Below are 14,827 nucleotides of genomic sequence, written 5' to 3' on the forward strand. Positions count from 1 at the left end.
TTTTCTTTTGGTCACTTTTGTTTACACAGGACTATAAATCTGTTTATAAATGAATCTACATTTTAAAACTCTTTGTTCCACCACTGTTTGATATGTTTTTTTTTTTTTTTTTGTTTGTTTTTGTTTTTTTTTAATTCATGATGTCTTTAGTATACACTGATTTTATTTTATTTTATTTTATAAAGGTGATTCGACCCATTGATTAATTGATGATGGTATGCAGCTTTGGGTGTGGTTATTCCCAATACTAAACTGAATGGTGGACCTGAACATGGAACATGGTCCAGTTTTGAGATGTACTAAATGGAGTTTCCAACACCAAAATGTAACTTCTACTTTCCTCATGCATCCTTTATGTGTATTTCATAGCAAGAAGCCATGTGAGCCTGTTTTTGATGAGCCACATCCTGCTTCATAATATGTGTTTAAGTTTTTCCTCAACATGTGTTTCGCGTTCAGACTGAAGATGCTGCACTGTACTTGCTGAACTGTACTGAATACTTAAAGTGCTGTAAATTCAAATAAAGTGCAGGTGTCTAGAAGCCATTATCACTACAATTTTGGGATGTAACAAATTCCCATAAGCAAACATGAATTTTGAAATGAGTAAGGCGTAACTTGGAATTTACTACGTTTTAAGTATCAGGCATGTACAGGACGTTTGTAGATAAGATGTTTAATTCGAAAGTTGTGACCGGAAGTTGGGCTTTGTAACCTGTGTGTTTTGACACTGGCTGCTCAGTTGGGCTTCCTGCCGCTGCTCGGTGTCCGTAGCGACGTCCGCCTCCTCAGTGTTGATCGGCTCGCCATGGCGGAAGGACGCAGAGAACAGCCGCCCCATCCTCTCCTCTCCTTACCCCCGGCAAGCAAGCGACCCTGCCTGCGCCCTGCTCCCCGAGGTCCCGGTCCGGGGCCCGGCCACGGCAGCGGCTTCTCCAGCTCCCGGTACCGCTCGCCGGAGTCACTCCTGGACTGCGCTGCGAAGGCAGTGGCGGAGAAGTGGGCCTTCGAGAGAGTGGAGGAGCGCTTCGAGCGGATCCCGGAGCCCGTCCAGCGCCGCATCGTCTATTGGTCTTTTCCCCGCAACGAAAAGGAGATATGCATGTACTCTTCATTTCAGTGCCGAGTCGCCGGCGAAGAGGGTCCGTCGGCGGCTACCGGTGGGGCTGGGGGTGCTGGGTCCGGGGCTGCTACCACCGGCGGTGGCGGAGGAACTACCGCCGGTACGACGTCTACCGCTGGGGCAGCCGGAGCAGTGGGGACGGGAGACGGCTTGCCTTTCCGCCGCGGTATCAGACTGCTGGAAACCGGCTGTGTGGAAAACGTTTTACAAGTCGGTAAGTGGAATAGTTCAGTATAACCAAGGCGAAGCTGTTTGGCACAAACACCGTGGAGTGTTTTCAAGTCCCGCTGCTGGATGTCTGTTGGGGATGATTGATGGAAGTTTTCCGAGCCATCGCGGAAAGTATGGAAAGCGTCTGTTTTTGGAGTAATCATAACCACACGGGGCTCCCTGTATGTATTTCAGCTCTGAAGGCTTAAGAGGAAGCCCTATGGAGCCAATTGTAGCCTATTTTCGATGTTATAGCTGCCCCTCTGTGAAAAGGGAAGCGAGGATAAGGTTGCTCGCTAGCTTAGCCGACCAGCTGCTGTTTAAAAATTAAAGGGCTTCCTATTGTGGCTTTTCATTACTCTCTGTAGCTCTAGCCCCGGTTTCTGCGTCTTTGCGCAGTTGTGTACTTATTTTACAGCGTGTACTCGCTACACATTGAGGTTTTGAAACTGGAAATATTTAGGTGGCCAACTACAAGCACTTTTCTGCCTCTCCGGGGCTCCTCGTCGACGGCCGGAGCAGGCTGGAGCCTTTACCCCGTGGAGAGAGGGGGAGGCGTGGAGGGAGGAGGGCTGACAGACGCTGGTACAATAGCTCCCAACGTTATAGCGTCGGGCTTTTATTTTTGTTTGTGTTGTTTCCCCTTCGCAAAAGTCATTTTTCCTGAACTCCCCAGTGTTAGGGGGTGGCTTAGATGTGGAACAAAGGCGGTTATTGGGTCTCTTATTATGATTAATCCAACGTTAATCCGGAAAAAAAAATCCCCCATAGCTTTTCGTTGTTTATTTGCTGCTGCTGCTCGGACTGGACAAAGAGCGCAGTCGCCACCAGCGTGGAAAATATCTGTTGGAGTGTGTTGGGTGCTTTCTTATTTTTTATTATTATTAAAGTTACTCCCCGTTCGCAGTAAATAACCAAGAATTGTCTTTATTCGTGCGTTTGCCCGCAGCCCCTCCGTCGCTTGCAACACAAAAGGCTTCCAGTTGAAATGATCGATAAGCGTCTCGCATTTCCAGCGCTGCAGAGAGGCTGTTTCCAAACAAAGGGCCATTCCGCAAAGCTTCATCTCCATTCAAATTCTCATTAGTTTCATCCCCCTGGCCCCACAGAGCCACCAAATGAGCTCAAACGTTAGGAAAACTGACGGGTTGTAACGAATACATGGTCAAAAACCGCCTTTTATGGCTACTGTGAGGATTTTTTTCAGGCCATATGGTGGGAGAGCCACTGGAGCTTGTCTGGGGGTTTCATGTTGCTTCAAGGTATCTGGGGAAAGCTGCAAACTGTGGCTAGTGTGTTTCTAGGTGACTGTTGTGCTTGATTGCATCTTATAAATGTTCACCGATGCTGCCTCGTAGCCAAATGAAACCTTAGTTTGGGGAAAATGAAAGTGAGATTTGCTCTAAGAAGCACTGACAGTGAGATTTGCAAGTGTGTGAGCGTGCGTAGGCACTGGTGAACAGTTATGCATTGCACTCTGCGTGTATGAGTGTGTGTGAGCGCAAATAAATTCATCTTCAGCACAGTCGGCGGAGTTAGTGAAGTCAGATTTGTCCTTATGTTGGTTGTTTCCAGACCTCAGTGTATGCATTGTTTGTAAATGAAACTATAGTTTAGGCAAAATAATTGAGATTTTGTTGATATCCCCACTGTCGACCTACTTTCTACCCACTTCCTGTCATCACACACACACACTCACTCACTAACCTGGTACCCCCAGACAGGTAGAGCTATGTGTTAGTGCTAAATGATTAACCCTTTAATGGTAGTCTTGCATATACACAGCTCTATTTATCTGAAGGGATCTATGGATCTGAAGCTTACTGATGAAAGCTCGTATGGCATGCCACCTAACAGGGACATATAGACAATTTGAGACTCACTAACTTGCATCCCATGTTCTTTTTAAAGCTTCAGCTGCGGTTTACATGTTAAAAATGAAGCGTCCACCCGTAAGCAAACACTTCCAGTCTTACCTGCCTCACCAGTGAATCGTTTCCAACCTACCCCAAGGTCAGCCGAGGCTCACGGCTTTGTCTTTCTGTCAACAAAACGCAAGACGGGTTAAATAGCTCTGTGATTACAAGATAAGATTTGAGTGCTGCTGCCTCATTTCTTCAGTTTGGAGACAGTGGGAACCAGTTTACTGTCAAAGAATTACTGTCTGGCAGACCAGTTGTTTTCATGGTTGCATTTAGATTGTGCAGACACAGGGAAAGCATCCATGTTCATATACAAATCTAAAGGATCGGATAATAAAAGTGTAACTGATAAGACCTTACATTGCTTTACCATGGCATGGCATAATACAGGGTAATTACCAGTTAAAATAGTGGAAATATTTTTTTAGGCACACACAGCAAAAAGTTTCCATGTAGTAGGAACTTTTGGGGACTAATTGATTGGGACTTAGACATGGCTATGTGTTGATGCATGTTTTGATATACAGCAACTCAGGGAATTACAATCCAAGCTATTTGGCTGGGACTCTGTCATTAAACTTTTTTAGCGCAGATGAGATTAATCTCAGCTGTGTCTAGATAGGGCAGCAAGCCACATTTCTACACAAGTGTAAACACACCCAGTGAGTAGTCTGGCAAAAACAGAGCCTTTCCTTAGTGTATTTACTGGTATTTAAATGTTGCTCACTATAGCCCAGTGGAGACAGACTCATCAGCTGTCTGCACCAGTCCCATGAGTTGTGGCCGGTTTTGCTGTGTGCTCATGCAGCTCACATCTCTTGCTATCAAAGCACAACAGCAGTAACTTTTGTGGTGCAAAACTGCCAGTGCTGTTCACTTAGCTTCCTTAAGGCTCACAGGCATCAACTAATTTTGGGCAAATGAGAGGCCTTCATAGCAATTTCACTCACATTTGATTAAAGATACAACCACGATGCCGCAGAGAACAGAAATGTTCAGAAACATTAACAGATGAGCTCACAAACTGCAGGCTGCATCGGAACTTCTGGCTCCAATTTTCTGTCATAAGATATTAATATATTTGTTATTTCTCTTACAACTATCACAAGGGCATCATGAGCTCATGTTCCTGTAAGTGCACGTTCATCCTTGGACTTGTTTTTGTCCTGGCTTCTCAGAATCAGAGTGCCTGCAGCAAGATCTTGATTCACTCTTGTTTTTTCAGGTAATTACTAATGGGATCTGGTGTCGGGAGGGAAATCGGTGATCAGCTTTGCTACTCTGCGGGACGTGATAAATTCAGTGTCCAGGTCATGGAAAGTTTAAGACGAGACTAGCATGTGTGAAGAGCAGCACAACTGCTATCTGTCTTTGCCATCACCTCTTGGTGACTAAAGCCATATGGTGTGAACCTCAAGTTTCACTGTAGCAGTGAGACCTAGAATCAGATATGCAGTGTGTTATTTTTCATCATATTTTCTTTCAATTTGCATTTTGACTGTATTCAGTAATTTGTACCGATCAGGAGGATGAGGCGAGGTGGTGTCTAGTCCACCTTCTTCCCTGCTCAAATTGCCCCTACTAAAGCTTTTGTGGTAGTTATATAAATCCTCCCTTTTGGGCATATTCAGATGGCTGACACAAAGTTACACAAACATGATGAAACAAAAAAAGTCTGGTTATTTGGTAAAACTCATTTATATTGCACTGTATAAGAGTTTATTAGCTGCAGACAGAATAACACTGCAGCTTTCCCAGCAAAAAGCTGATAAGTTTCTTTTTCTCCAGCTCATAATTCCCATTCAGTTCTAATAAAGATTTGTGAATTTTCTGTTGAGTCCCCGTCATAGTTTCCCACTTATGTCCATATATGTTTGGAAAGTCTTGTTTGGATAATTTAATGATTTTGACCATTATCCCCTCAAAAAGTGCAAGCAAACACAGCAAAAATAACTGGCTTTCCGTTAGACTGCTAATGATTAAAAGATTTTGGGAAACTGATCCATTTCGAAACCATGCTGCATATTTTTTTTTAGCCTTGAGAGCCTCGAGTGTATGTGTGTACATCACCAATTTTTGAATTTTTTTAGATGACTGGATGACTAGTCCCTTATGCCCCCCCTCCCCTCCCCATTACCAGTAAATGCCTTTGTCTGTCAGCCTCAGTTAACGGTAATACGGAGGGATTGAAGGGATGTGAGCTCATCAACAACTCATTGGCCCATGTGTTCATAATAATCTGCTCCCAGCTCCAAGTCATAATTAGAATAATCAAAGCTAAGCGTGCCTATGTTTGTACCCCCCTTTTCCCTATACACACCACATACACACACAAGCACACACACGCACCCAGAAGCCCCTTTGCCAGAGCCTTATAAAGTCCTCAGAGAGCGGGAGGAAGGGATATAGAGGGAGGGAGGGAAGGGGGTTTCTTTAGCTTTGAGTCAAGCTTTGGGATTATTGGGTCATGCTTTGTTACCCAGCTGTAGAAAAATCCCTTGTTCACAGAAGGGGGGAGGGAGGGAGGAGCTGTGTGTGGGTGTGTATGTATGCATGCATGCTTGTGTGTGTGTGTGTGTGTTACAAGCACGTCCTTGTCTCCATGGCGTTACATAAAGCTGTAATGGGTCTCCGACGTCTTTTGAAGCACCGGTGACTCTGACAAAGCGAGGCAGCAAAGTTGAACAGGATTAAACTGTATGGGACAGTCAGTCAGTGGGCTGAAAACTCAACGGGGCCGCTTCCCTCCAAACATGTCCGCACAGCAGCTAATACCGCAGCCACATTTGGGCCTAAAAAGCCTTACTGGCCGGCATGGCTTGTTTAACTGCAGTGGAAATCTACCTTCTCATTGCCATGGCTATTTTGATAAACAAGACATCCAGGTCGTGTGTACTGATGCTATATAAACGGAGTGTATCTATTTATTTTAAAATATATAGGTGATATTTTGCATCAATTAATAAACATGATTTCAAGTGTAAATGAATTGGGAGCCAAGTAGGGAATTGGATTATAGCCAAACTGAAATTTGCCAGAATATCTTTTTTTTTTCTCTTGGACTCCAAAATGGACAGAAGAAGAAATACAGTCAGAGCAGCTGCGACAGCATATGTGCTTTGCCTACTTTGCTAGATTATTTTGCTATTTTGCTAGATTTGTTGCCATAGTTTCTGTTGAAAACTTTACCGTTATTTGTAACTCCAGAAATGTATAATTGAGTGATTATGTGGCTCAATTCTGAGATTTGTTGCATGAACGCTCTAGTGTTGAAGGTCGGTGCGTTTACTCTGCGAAAACAAAGAGTTGTTGAATTTTGGCGTTTCAATTGATTTATGATTTATTACGAACTACAGCAGTTTCCCACGTGTGGGCGTTGGTGGTTGGCCCTGCCGGTATGTACTCAGATGCAATTTCCTGGCAGAACGGCTGCAGGGGTTCCTTGTTGTGGAAAGCCTGCGAGCCTCTGCTGTGAAGACCGTCTTTGGTTGCTCAAGAGTGTTGCGATACAAGAGGAACGAGGAGTCTGAGCTCATCCTCCGTTGCCTCATCTCCCATCTTTCTTCCTGATTCAGCTCTGAGGAGCGACTCCGCTCTTACTGTCCTGTCCTTCTCGACATCTGTCCATCATGCCCATACCTTCATCTCTCTGCTCAAGCTCACCTTTCCTGTCTTTGTTGAAGTTTTATTCCTCTCTTCCTTCCTGTCTTTTTCTTTCTTACACTCTTCTCTACTTTCTCTTGTTCCAAGATGTACATCAGGAAAGAGTGACTCACATTTGAATCATACTGTTTTTAGGCTTTCTGTGTGGCGGTGGCTTAACGGCCAGAGTGTGATCCTAATACCTACTTTCCTCTTGTACCTCTGCATCTCCTCCAAGAGTTCACTTGTAAACGACTCTGGTGTTTGTGAGAAGTGCGAGAAGCCGGAAAGAGCCAGCCATGACTTTCTTTGTTAGAGGAGAAAGAGTGAACGGTCACCATCGTCTGCACTCTCGTTTTACATTTCTGTCCTTCCATACTGTCAGGATGTCCGCTCAGGTTCCTCTGTGTGACTAAGTGAGCAACTTCACTGATGCCAGGCCCACTCACAGTCCCAAAGGTGTGTGCTTAGGCATGACTCAGTTGATGGTGTGTGTGTGTGTGTGTTTTAAAAGGCTTAAATTGTTCCCATACTCTGTCAAATTTGTAGTCCGGTCTTTGGGCTTGGCAAAAACATCTCAATTCATCAAAAGAGGCAATAAAAGAAGAGGGAAGAGAGAGGAGCCATATGCGATCACTGGTTAGCGTGTTTCATTATTTCATTGTGTATTGTGTATCTATTTCATATCCTGGCATGTTTTCACACTTCTCCAAACATGCCATAGATTTGGTAGCTGTTACTGTATCTTTGTTTGGATTCTGTTTTTGTTTTCTTTGCCGTATCCTCTTAGTATTTGCACTGCAGTGACCCAGTTTCCACACAGGGCATTAAAGTTTCATCTTGATCAAATTTTTGCCAAGCCTTTTTTTTTTTTTTTTTTTTTAAATTGTCAGACAGTACTTTCTTTCCTTCGGTTTGGCACTAATTTGCCAGAGCGGATCTTTTCTCTTCTGTCTTTTTTCCCACCTTTCATATCTATTTATCTATCTGCATTCTGGGCACACTCCAGCCACTTAACACACAAGCAGGCTCTCACACACACAGCCCCTGTCTTCTGTCCTTCCTTGGCGCACAACACAGACAGACAATATTTAATCAGCGTAATTAATTCCATGCCCGCCATACTCAAAAAGAGAAAATCAGTAAAACAAATCGTCCCCTCACTCTTATTAGCTCTCGGAGAGGCTTGTGAAAGATGGGGGCCATTAGGAAGGCACTCTGTTGTTGTGTTCATCAAAGGGAGAGGCACCTGTACGTATGTGTGTGTGAGAGCGCATGAGAGCTGATTATATAAAATCATTAATCAGAGATTGTTGTTGGAGGGCTTCTTCTGCCAGGATGCAAGGTGACCATCTGTACGTTGCACATAAAACAAACGCACACGGAACATGTAGGGAAGAGGAATAGGAGACTGGTAATTGCTGAAGTCCTCATTTACTAAATGTTGTCCCATCTTCAGTGCTAAGTGCCCATTGTTGTGAAGCTGTTGCTCTATCACTATTACTTTAAGAGCTAAAGAACCTCTTAAGCACAACCGCGAACCTTTCCAGACCTCAACAAATGGTATTGATATCCTTCAAAACATTACATGTTTAAATTGTAATTACCATACAGTTACTAGCCCTCCAAAATTACAAGAAAATGATAAAAAAAAATGACTATAAAATTTGCTCCCCCTAAAACTTTGTTTATACAATGTCTGAAAATTAACAAAACAAACAAACAAACAAAAATGATTGGAAATTAACTTTAAACTTAGCAAAAACAAAAGCAGAAAGTTAGCAACAATCAACAAAAAACTTTTCATTAAAGCTGTATTTAAAATTCTATAAATTTAAGAAAATTACCACAACAATAAACTAAAAAAGTAAAATACAGGAAAATTACATTAAAGTAACAGATACAGTTAATTTTGTTTAGAGGAGCTGAAAGGAAACCTTTTCAAAATAAAGTATGGATATGATTGTTTTGGGGACACAACGCAGATTTAAAAAGTTTCGATTCTTTCCTGGGTTCCTCCAGTATATCAGTATTTATTGTTTGGTTGACGTGTGTGTGTGTGTGTGTGTGTATATAAGTGCTTTCCTGATCCATTTTATGCTGACCTTATCCTTGGGTCTTTTGGTCATAATGTTTTTTTTTTCTGCAATCTCCAGCTCTGGCACTTCTACTCTAGCCTTGTTTGCAGTAACAAGCAAAAACGAGACGTTTTGCCATTACTACTGTTTGCGTAGCTTATTCCCTCAACATCGGCTCGTTTTTAAGCTGTTGTGCAACAGCTAGTGCATGGACGAATGTGCACGCCTTGTGCGTATTTGTAAATGCCTACCCGTGCAAAAAAATGGAAAAAAAAAAAAACAGCAATAACATTTTTACGACTGCAGACCTGTTTTATAGCTCACTATCCAGTACGTTGCTCTTGTTTGGTGAGTTTTCTTTCCTCCCAGGTTGATAACAGTGGCTTTACCTTGGGTGGTGGATGTACAATTAGCAGCCAAGATCTATGGCGGCCTTGTCCTTTTAGCTTTTGAAGCTGATAGCCTGCTGTAGACTATCAGTTATTGCACTGCTCCACACCTGGCTTTTATTGACTCTCTGTGTGTGTTGTAATTGCCTAACAAATGTTGGGAAGTGAGAGAGTTGAAAGAGAGAGATAGAAAGACATAGAGGGAGGAAGACAGTGAGTTTGGGGAGGGCATTTGAAATGCAAAATGGACCCAAATCAAACCAGGTCTTGCGGTCAGATGGCCAGTGTCGTCTGTACCAGCTCTGTCTGATGAGGCAAAGTGAAATGCTTTTACATTGAAGCCAGTAATCTATCGTAGTGTCGCACAAAATGTTTTTATGTCCAGGTAGATGCTACAGTGTTAATACAGGTATGATTATTCAGTATCATCATGCAACATACATTATATGTTACATAAACATAAATATACGTGGGGCAGAGGTGTCGAATTTTGACGAAAATGCCTCCACTCTTTGGTTTTATCACGTCACAGCCAGTAACTGATTTGACCAATATACTTTTTTTCCCTATGAGGTTACACCTATGGCGCGTCCCACATGAGATTACATGACGCATTTCCATAAAAATAAAAGCAGTGCCTGTGGCTTGGAGCACAGCAGGAGGGGAAATCCAGGATGATTCAAGTGGGGGAGGAAAGACTCTGACAGGTAGCATTGTTAAAATAAAAAAAATAACTAAAGCTCTTGGGTTTAGACCTATTTGTAAAGGATGTGAGGCTTTTTTTTTTTTTTTTTTTGCTGGATTTGGGGCTTTTTGGCTGAGCAGAGCTACCCAAGTCTCTTGTAGTCACATGAAAGAAAGGTTCAAGGGAACAGTCCAGCCCTTAGTGGATGCCTGACTCATAGAGCAAGCTCTTCCGCCAGAGCAACGGCTCATTTAGAGGAGTAGACATGCTAACACAAATGCTCAATGTTCTCATTATCATGTATTAGGTTACTATGATGAAATGCAGGTAGTTGGAGCTGTTGTGTGGGTTGCGGCAGGGGTTACACTCATGAATATGAACACTAAACCAGCAAGAATGAACCTTAAGCTGAGGAGAAGTCAGCCAAGACGCCGTAATTAAGTTTTTTGTGATGAATGGAATGATAACCAGTTCTGGTGAAGATGTGTGCGTATGAAGAATAAGAGAAAAGCAAAGCAATCTCGGAAGAAGCTCTCCGCGAGATTGCAGTCTCTGCCTTCTTTTCCCACACTCATAACGTTTTTCATGGCTGCAAAGGTAACAGATCTGTGACTCATTTACTTTTTGGGTTTCTTCTAAGTTTTCCTGTGCCGCCGAGATGGGCTTTTCAGAAGTTATTCAGTGACTAAGAGCTCAGGACACATCATTCATTTCTAAAGCTGATTCCTGTTTATGTGCCTTTCCAACGTCCCTAGCCTTTTTTTCCCAGTTTGAGCATAAAAATTATGCTGAAAAGAGTATTTATTTGCACCATATGGAGTGGGAGAGCTGTGTAAGGACAGTGCATGAAACTTGAACAGGAAGGAAGTGAGCTGCTGCAGCCCTTAACTGTCTTTTCAGTGAAAGAAACTTTTCTTCGAGACTGAAAGTTTTAAGACTCATCTTCATTTTATTGACTCCAAACCCATTTCCTTCCTTCTTTTTAAACTTGGGGGAAAAGGAGCATCTCTGTAGTGCTATTGATTACTTGATGGTTGAATAGAACTCATTCAAGCATAAGTCTCATTCTACGTGTGTGTGTGTGTGTGTGTGTGTGTGCGCCTGCCTGTGTGTGTTCCTCTTCCTCTACTGAAGGCATTTTTTGTAGATACCTTCAGGCCATTGGCTCAGTAACAAAATCTTACCTGAGTCTTTCAATGGCAGCTTTACTTTTACATATGCATCAGCTCTTGCCTTAAAAAACAAAACAATTGAGCCTATCACCCGATGCCTTGCCCTGCCTGGTGTTTTTATTAGCTTATAAATACTGAATATAGCAACACAATTGGAAACATTTTTGGTTATGAAGAAAAACAGATCAAAGACCCCCCAAAATAGGTTAAAAGGCTTTATTCAATTTGTCTATTCATTATAAAAAGTTTAAAATACTGCACCCAACTTGGCCTCACGCCCTGTTAATGGTTACCCTGATAAAAGCCATGGAGCCGAAATGCATGGGAATTTTTTTTAAACTGTTTATATTGAGTTGCCAAATCGAATAAAGGCCACTAATCCATTTGACTGCTTTGGATCTCCCTTTTTGGAACCTCAGAAGCTCTTCAAACATTATTGTTCCCTGATAGAATTATTCTTATCTTTTCTATTGTTAGGCTGAGTTGGGCTTTGTCAGAGTCCTACTGCAGATGCTTTATTACACAGAAATAAAAGGACAAAATAAAATGAGACTTAACAGCCCCACTCACAAATTATGTTTTTTTTTTGTACCAAATAAATACAACTTGGCTTCTCATTTAGATGGTCTGATAGATTTGATTAGCCGATGGCAACCAGGGTTTGGCTTCTCATAAAAACATCCTGTTGTCCTGCTTTTTGCCTGTCCTGCTTGCTTTCTGTCTGTGTGGGTCTGTATGACAAAAGCAGAGAGAGAAAGCAGATATGGAGGGTGAAGCATGAGAGAGTTAACATTAGAACCATCAGCGGCTCTCAGAGCCAATTAGATTAGATTTGACCTTTTATACTGTGCAACATCATCAGCTGTGGCCACTGTTGGTTTGATCTGTGTGGCACAGCAAACACCAGCAGAACTAGCTTTGGGGATGCTGCACTGTGAATACTGTGGCCTTTTCACATTAAACACATAACACCCACTTACACACACACACACACACACGCACGCATACAGTCATTCACACAGGCACACAAACACAAATCGGCTTAAAACTGTGGTGGAGCCTCCTGAAAGAGTCTCAAAGCGATGTGATTCGATGTGATCTTTTTCAGTATTTCCACCCCATTAGCATTTTGAACACAGCGCTTGTATTCATTTCTAATGGAAATTCCTGTTCTCTTTCTTTTCCCCCAATTTCCTTCTTTTTGTTCAACGTTGCTGACCCTTTTCCTGATCCTAATGCTGGCTCTTTCCATCTTTCCATCGAATTTCCAGTAAATTTGAAGCATTATTGTGTTGCCTGTCTCCGTTTGAAATGGGCAGCCTTAGATCATAGATAGTGATCAGGCATAGCTGCCCCCTTTTTTCCTTTTTTGTTGTGAATACACACGAACACACAGAGTTGTGTATTGCAGCGAGTGGCTGTATCCCATGAGCTTTTTCAGTCTCCACAGCACTCAAAGCCCCTGACAACGGCAGCACTATTACTATCAACAAGGAAGACGGGGGCCCAAAGAGGTCCATTGTGTGGGATACAACCACTACATGTGGACGAGAGACCATTTCCATACATTTGGTTGGCTTTGATCACAGGAAATGGTAGTCAGCAATCACTGACATGCTTTTTTTGTGTGTTGCACGGCATAGCAGGTATACTGTTGCTGCTTATATCCCTGTCAAGAACATTTCAGAGCAACAGAAAGATGTTTTCCATATTTCTGTCCACTAATAGATACTTTATTCAACAGTAAATACTTTATTCCTCAGCAGTGACCCCTTAAAGTGATTTGCACTTGTTCTCTCTCCCTCTCTGTCTCCCCCAGTGTGTGGATAAGGTTTTAAAGGAAGCACTTAGGGCTAAAACTACGAATAATTATATCACTTAGAGACCAAGTCCCCTATTATCGTTATTCAGTCCTGTCAGTGTGCATTAGCAAATGGGGCAGGGCCTCCTGCGTGGAGAAATTATTCTGAGTAGTCTTCTGCTGTGTGAATCTTAAATGTGACCAGCACACCACACCACTGTTTAACCCCAAAAAGGCCCGAGAAAAGAGTCCGCACCACTCCCATTTCTCTTTGTTCAAGCGCGTCAGTTGGTACCATGCAGTGCAGAATGCTGTGAGACACCATGTTTATTGGTTTCATTACAGCTGCCATGGAAATTTTAACCAAACGCAAGCAATAAAATGTGAATTAGATGCACTTACATCAGCTGGTCGGGGTGAATAAAGGGGCATCCGGACCATAAAACAGCACTTTGCCAGAAGACGGTGTTGAAATCAGTAGTCACTTAATTGATTGACCAAAAATGAACTGATTTCAGTAATTAGTCATTTTTGTCATTTTTATCCCAAGTGAAAATCCCAAACTTTTTCTGATTCAGCTTCACTAACATCATTAAAATGCAAGATTGTTTTCCTTGTCTCCGTTCATATCATTTTAAAATCAATACTTGGGGTTCTTTTGGCTGCTGGTCAGAAGACATCAGTTTTGGCTCTGCAAATTTGTCATTATTTTTGACACTAAATGATGAATGAAGTAATTGAAAAAAAATAATCAGTTGCTTAATCAGCAATGAAACTAATCATTAGCTGCAGCCATAGTCAGAAAACCCATCACCAGAAAAGTCTTTCTTTTGAGAATTGATTGGTATCGGACCATCAGCTCAACATTTCGTGCCATCTGGATGGGAACAGAATCATGCACTTAGTGATGTTCTAGTGCACCAACTAATACGACAACGTTGGAGACTTACATGTTGGATTGGCAGCATCTTGTACCTTTGCAAAACGTCATAGCAGACAGATACTTAAGGCCACTATTTATTTTACAAATGCATTTTTAAGCCTCAAGCAAGCGCAAACCTGCTTTTAGCCACATAAGGGAAATCTTACCGAAATTTGCTTTCTGTTGAGCCTGTCTCACACCCGCTCATTCGTTCTCCTGCCCCATTCAGTGAGAGGCTGTCAGTCTCATGTTGCTTTATTGATAGCCTCCTCCTTCTTAGCCAAACCAGGCTGCTTGCTGGTATGAGAACCAATGTATAATTGTATCAGGACGGGGAGTGTAAGGCGCCTCCTCAACCCTCTTGTTAAATGAACGCCACTAAAGCATCGATCACCTCTGTTTACCTTCTTCATCCTATCCACTCTCCTGCCGTTTCTTTTCTCTGTATTGTTCTGCTGTATTTCCCCCTCCCTCTGCCCTCTCCTCCTCGCCGCTTCCTTCCCTTCGTCTCTCTCTCTGGCTGCTAATAACAGTACTCTGTGGGTTTCGGTGGTGGAAGGCCTGCTATGCCCCATTAGGCTCTAGTCTCATCGACAAATGAATGGAAAGATCACTGCGCAGAGAGGAGGACGGGAGATGGGGGTAAACGGAACGGGGCAGGGGATAAGCAAATGTAAGAAAACCAAGAAAGGATGGTAGAGGGGAGGAGGTGCTGAAGAGAGGCGAAGACAGTGTAGAAGAGGAAAATGGATGGAAAAATGTTGTAGGGAGGAAGGAGGAGCAGCGGGCGAATGAAACGCAGGAGAGAGAGAGAGAGAGAGGAGGAGCAGGAGGAGTGAGGAAGTGAAGGAAGAAGGAAGGAAGGAGGGAAGGAGGAGGAGAG

At 42.8% G+C, this 14,827-nt stretch overlaps 1 protein-coding gene across 1 annotated transcript in view; it reads left to right on the top strand.

Annotated features, from left to right (window-relative positions):
- The first annotated feature begins 808 nt into the window (after positions 1-808).
- Positions 809-14,827, top strand: part of zswim5 (zinc finger, SWIM-type containing 5) — a 67,080-nt gene continuing 53,061 nt past the window's right edge. Inside the window, exon 1 of the mRNA XM_030074401.1 lies at positions 809-1,337. Coding sequence (XP_029930261.1) covers positions 809-1,337 — 529 coding nt within the window. The remainder of the gene's footprint in view (positions 1,338-14,827) is intronic.

Source organism: Myripristis murdjan, chromosome 17 (assembly GCF_902150065.1).
Source record: "Myripristis murdjan chromosome 17, fMyrMur1.1, whole genome shotgun sequence".
NCBI lineage: Eukaryota > Metazoa > Chordata > Actinopteri > Holocentriformes > Holocentridae > Myripristis > Myripristis murdjan.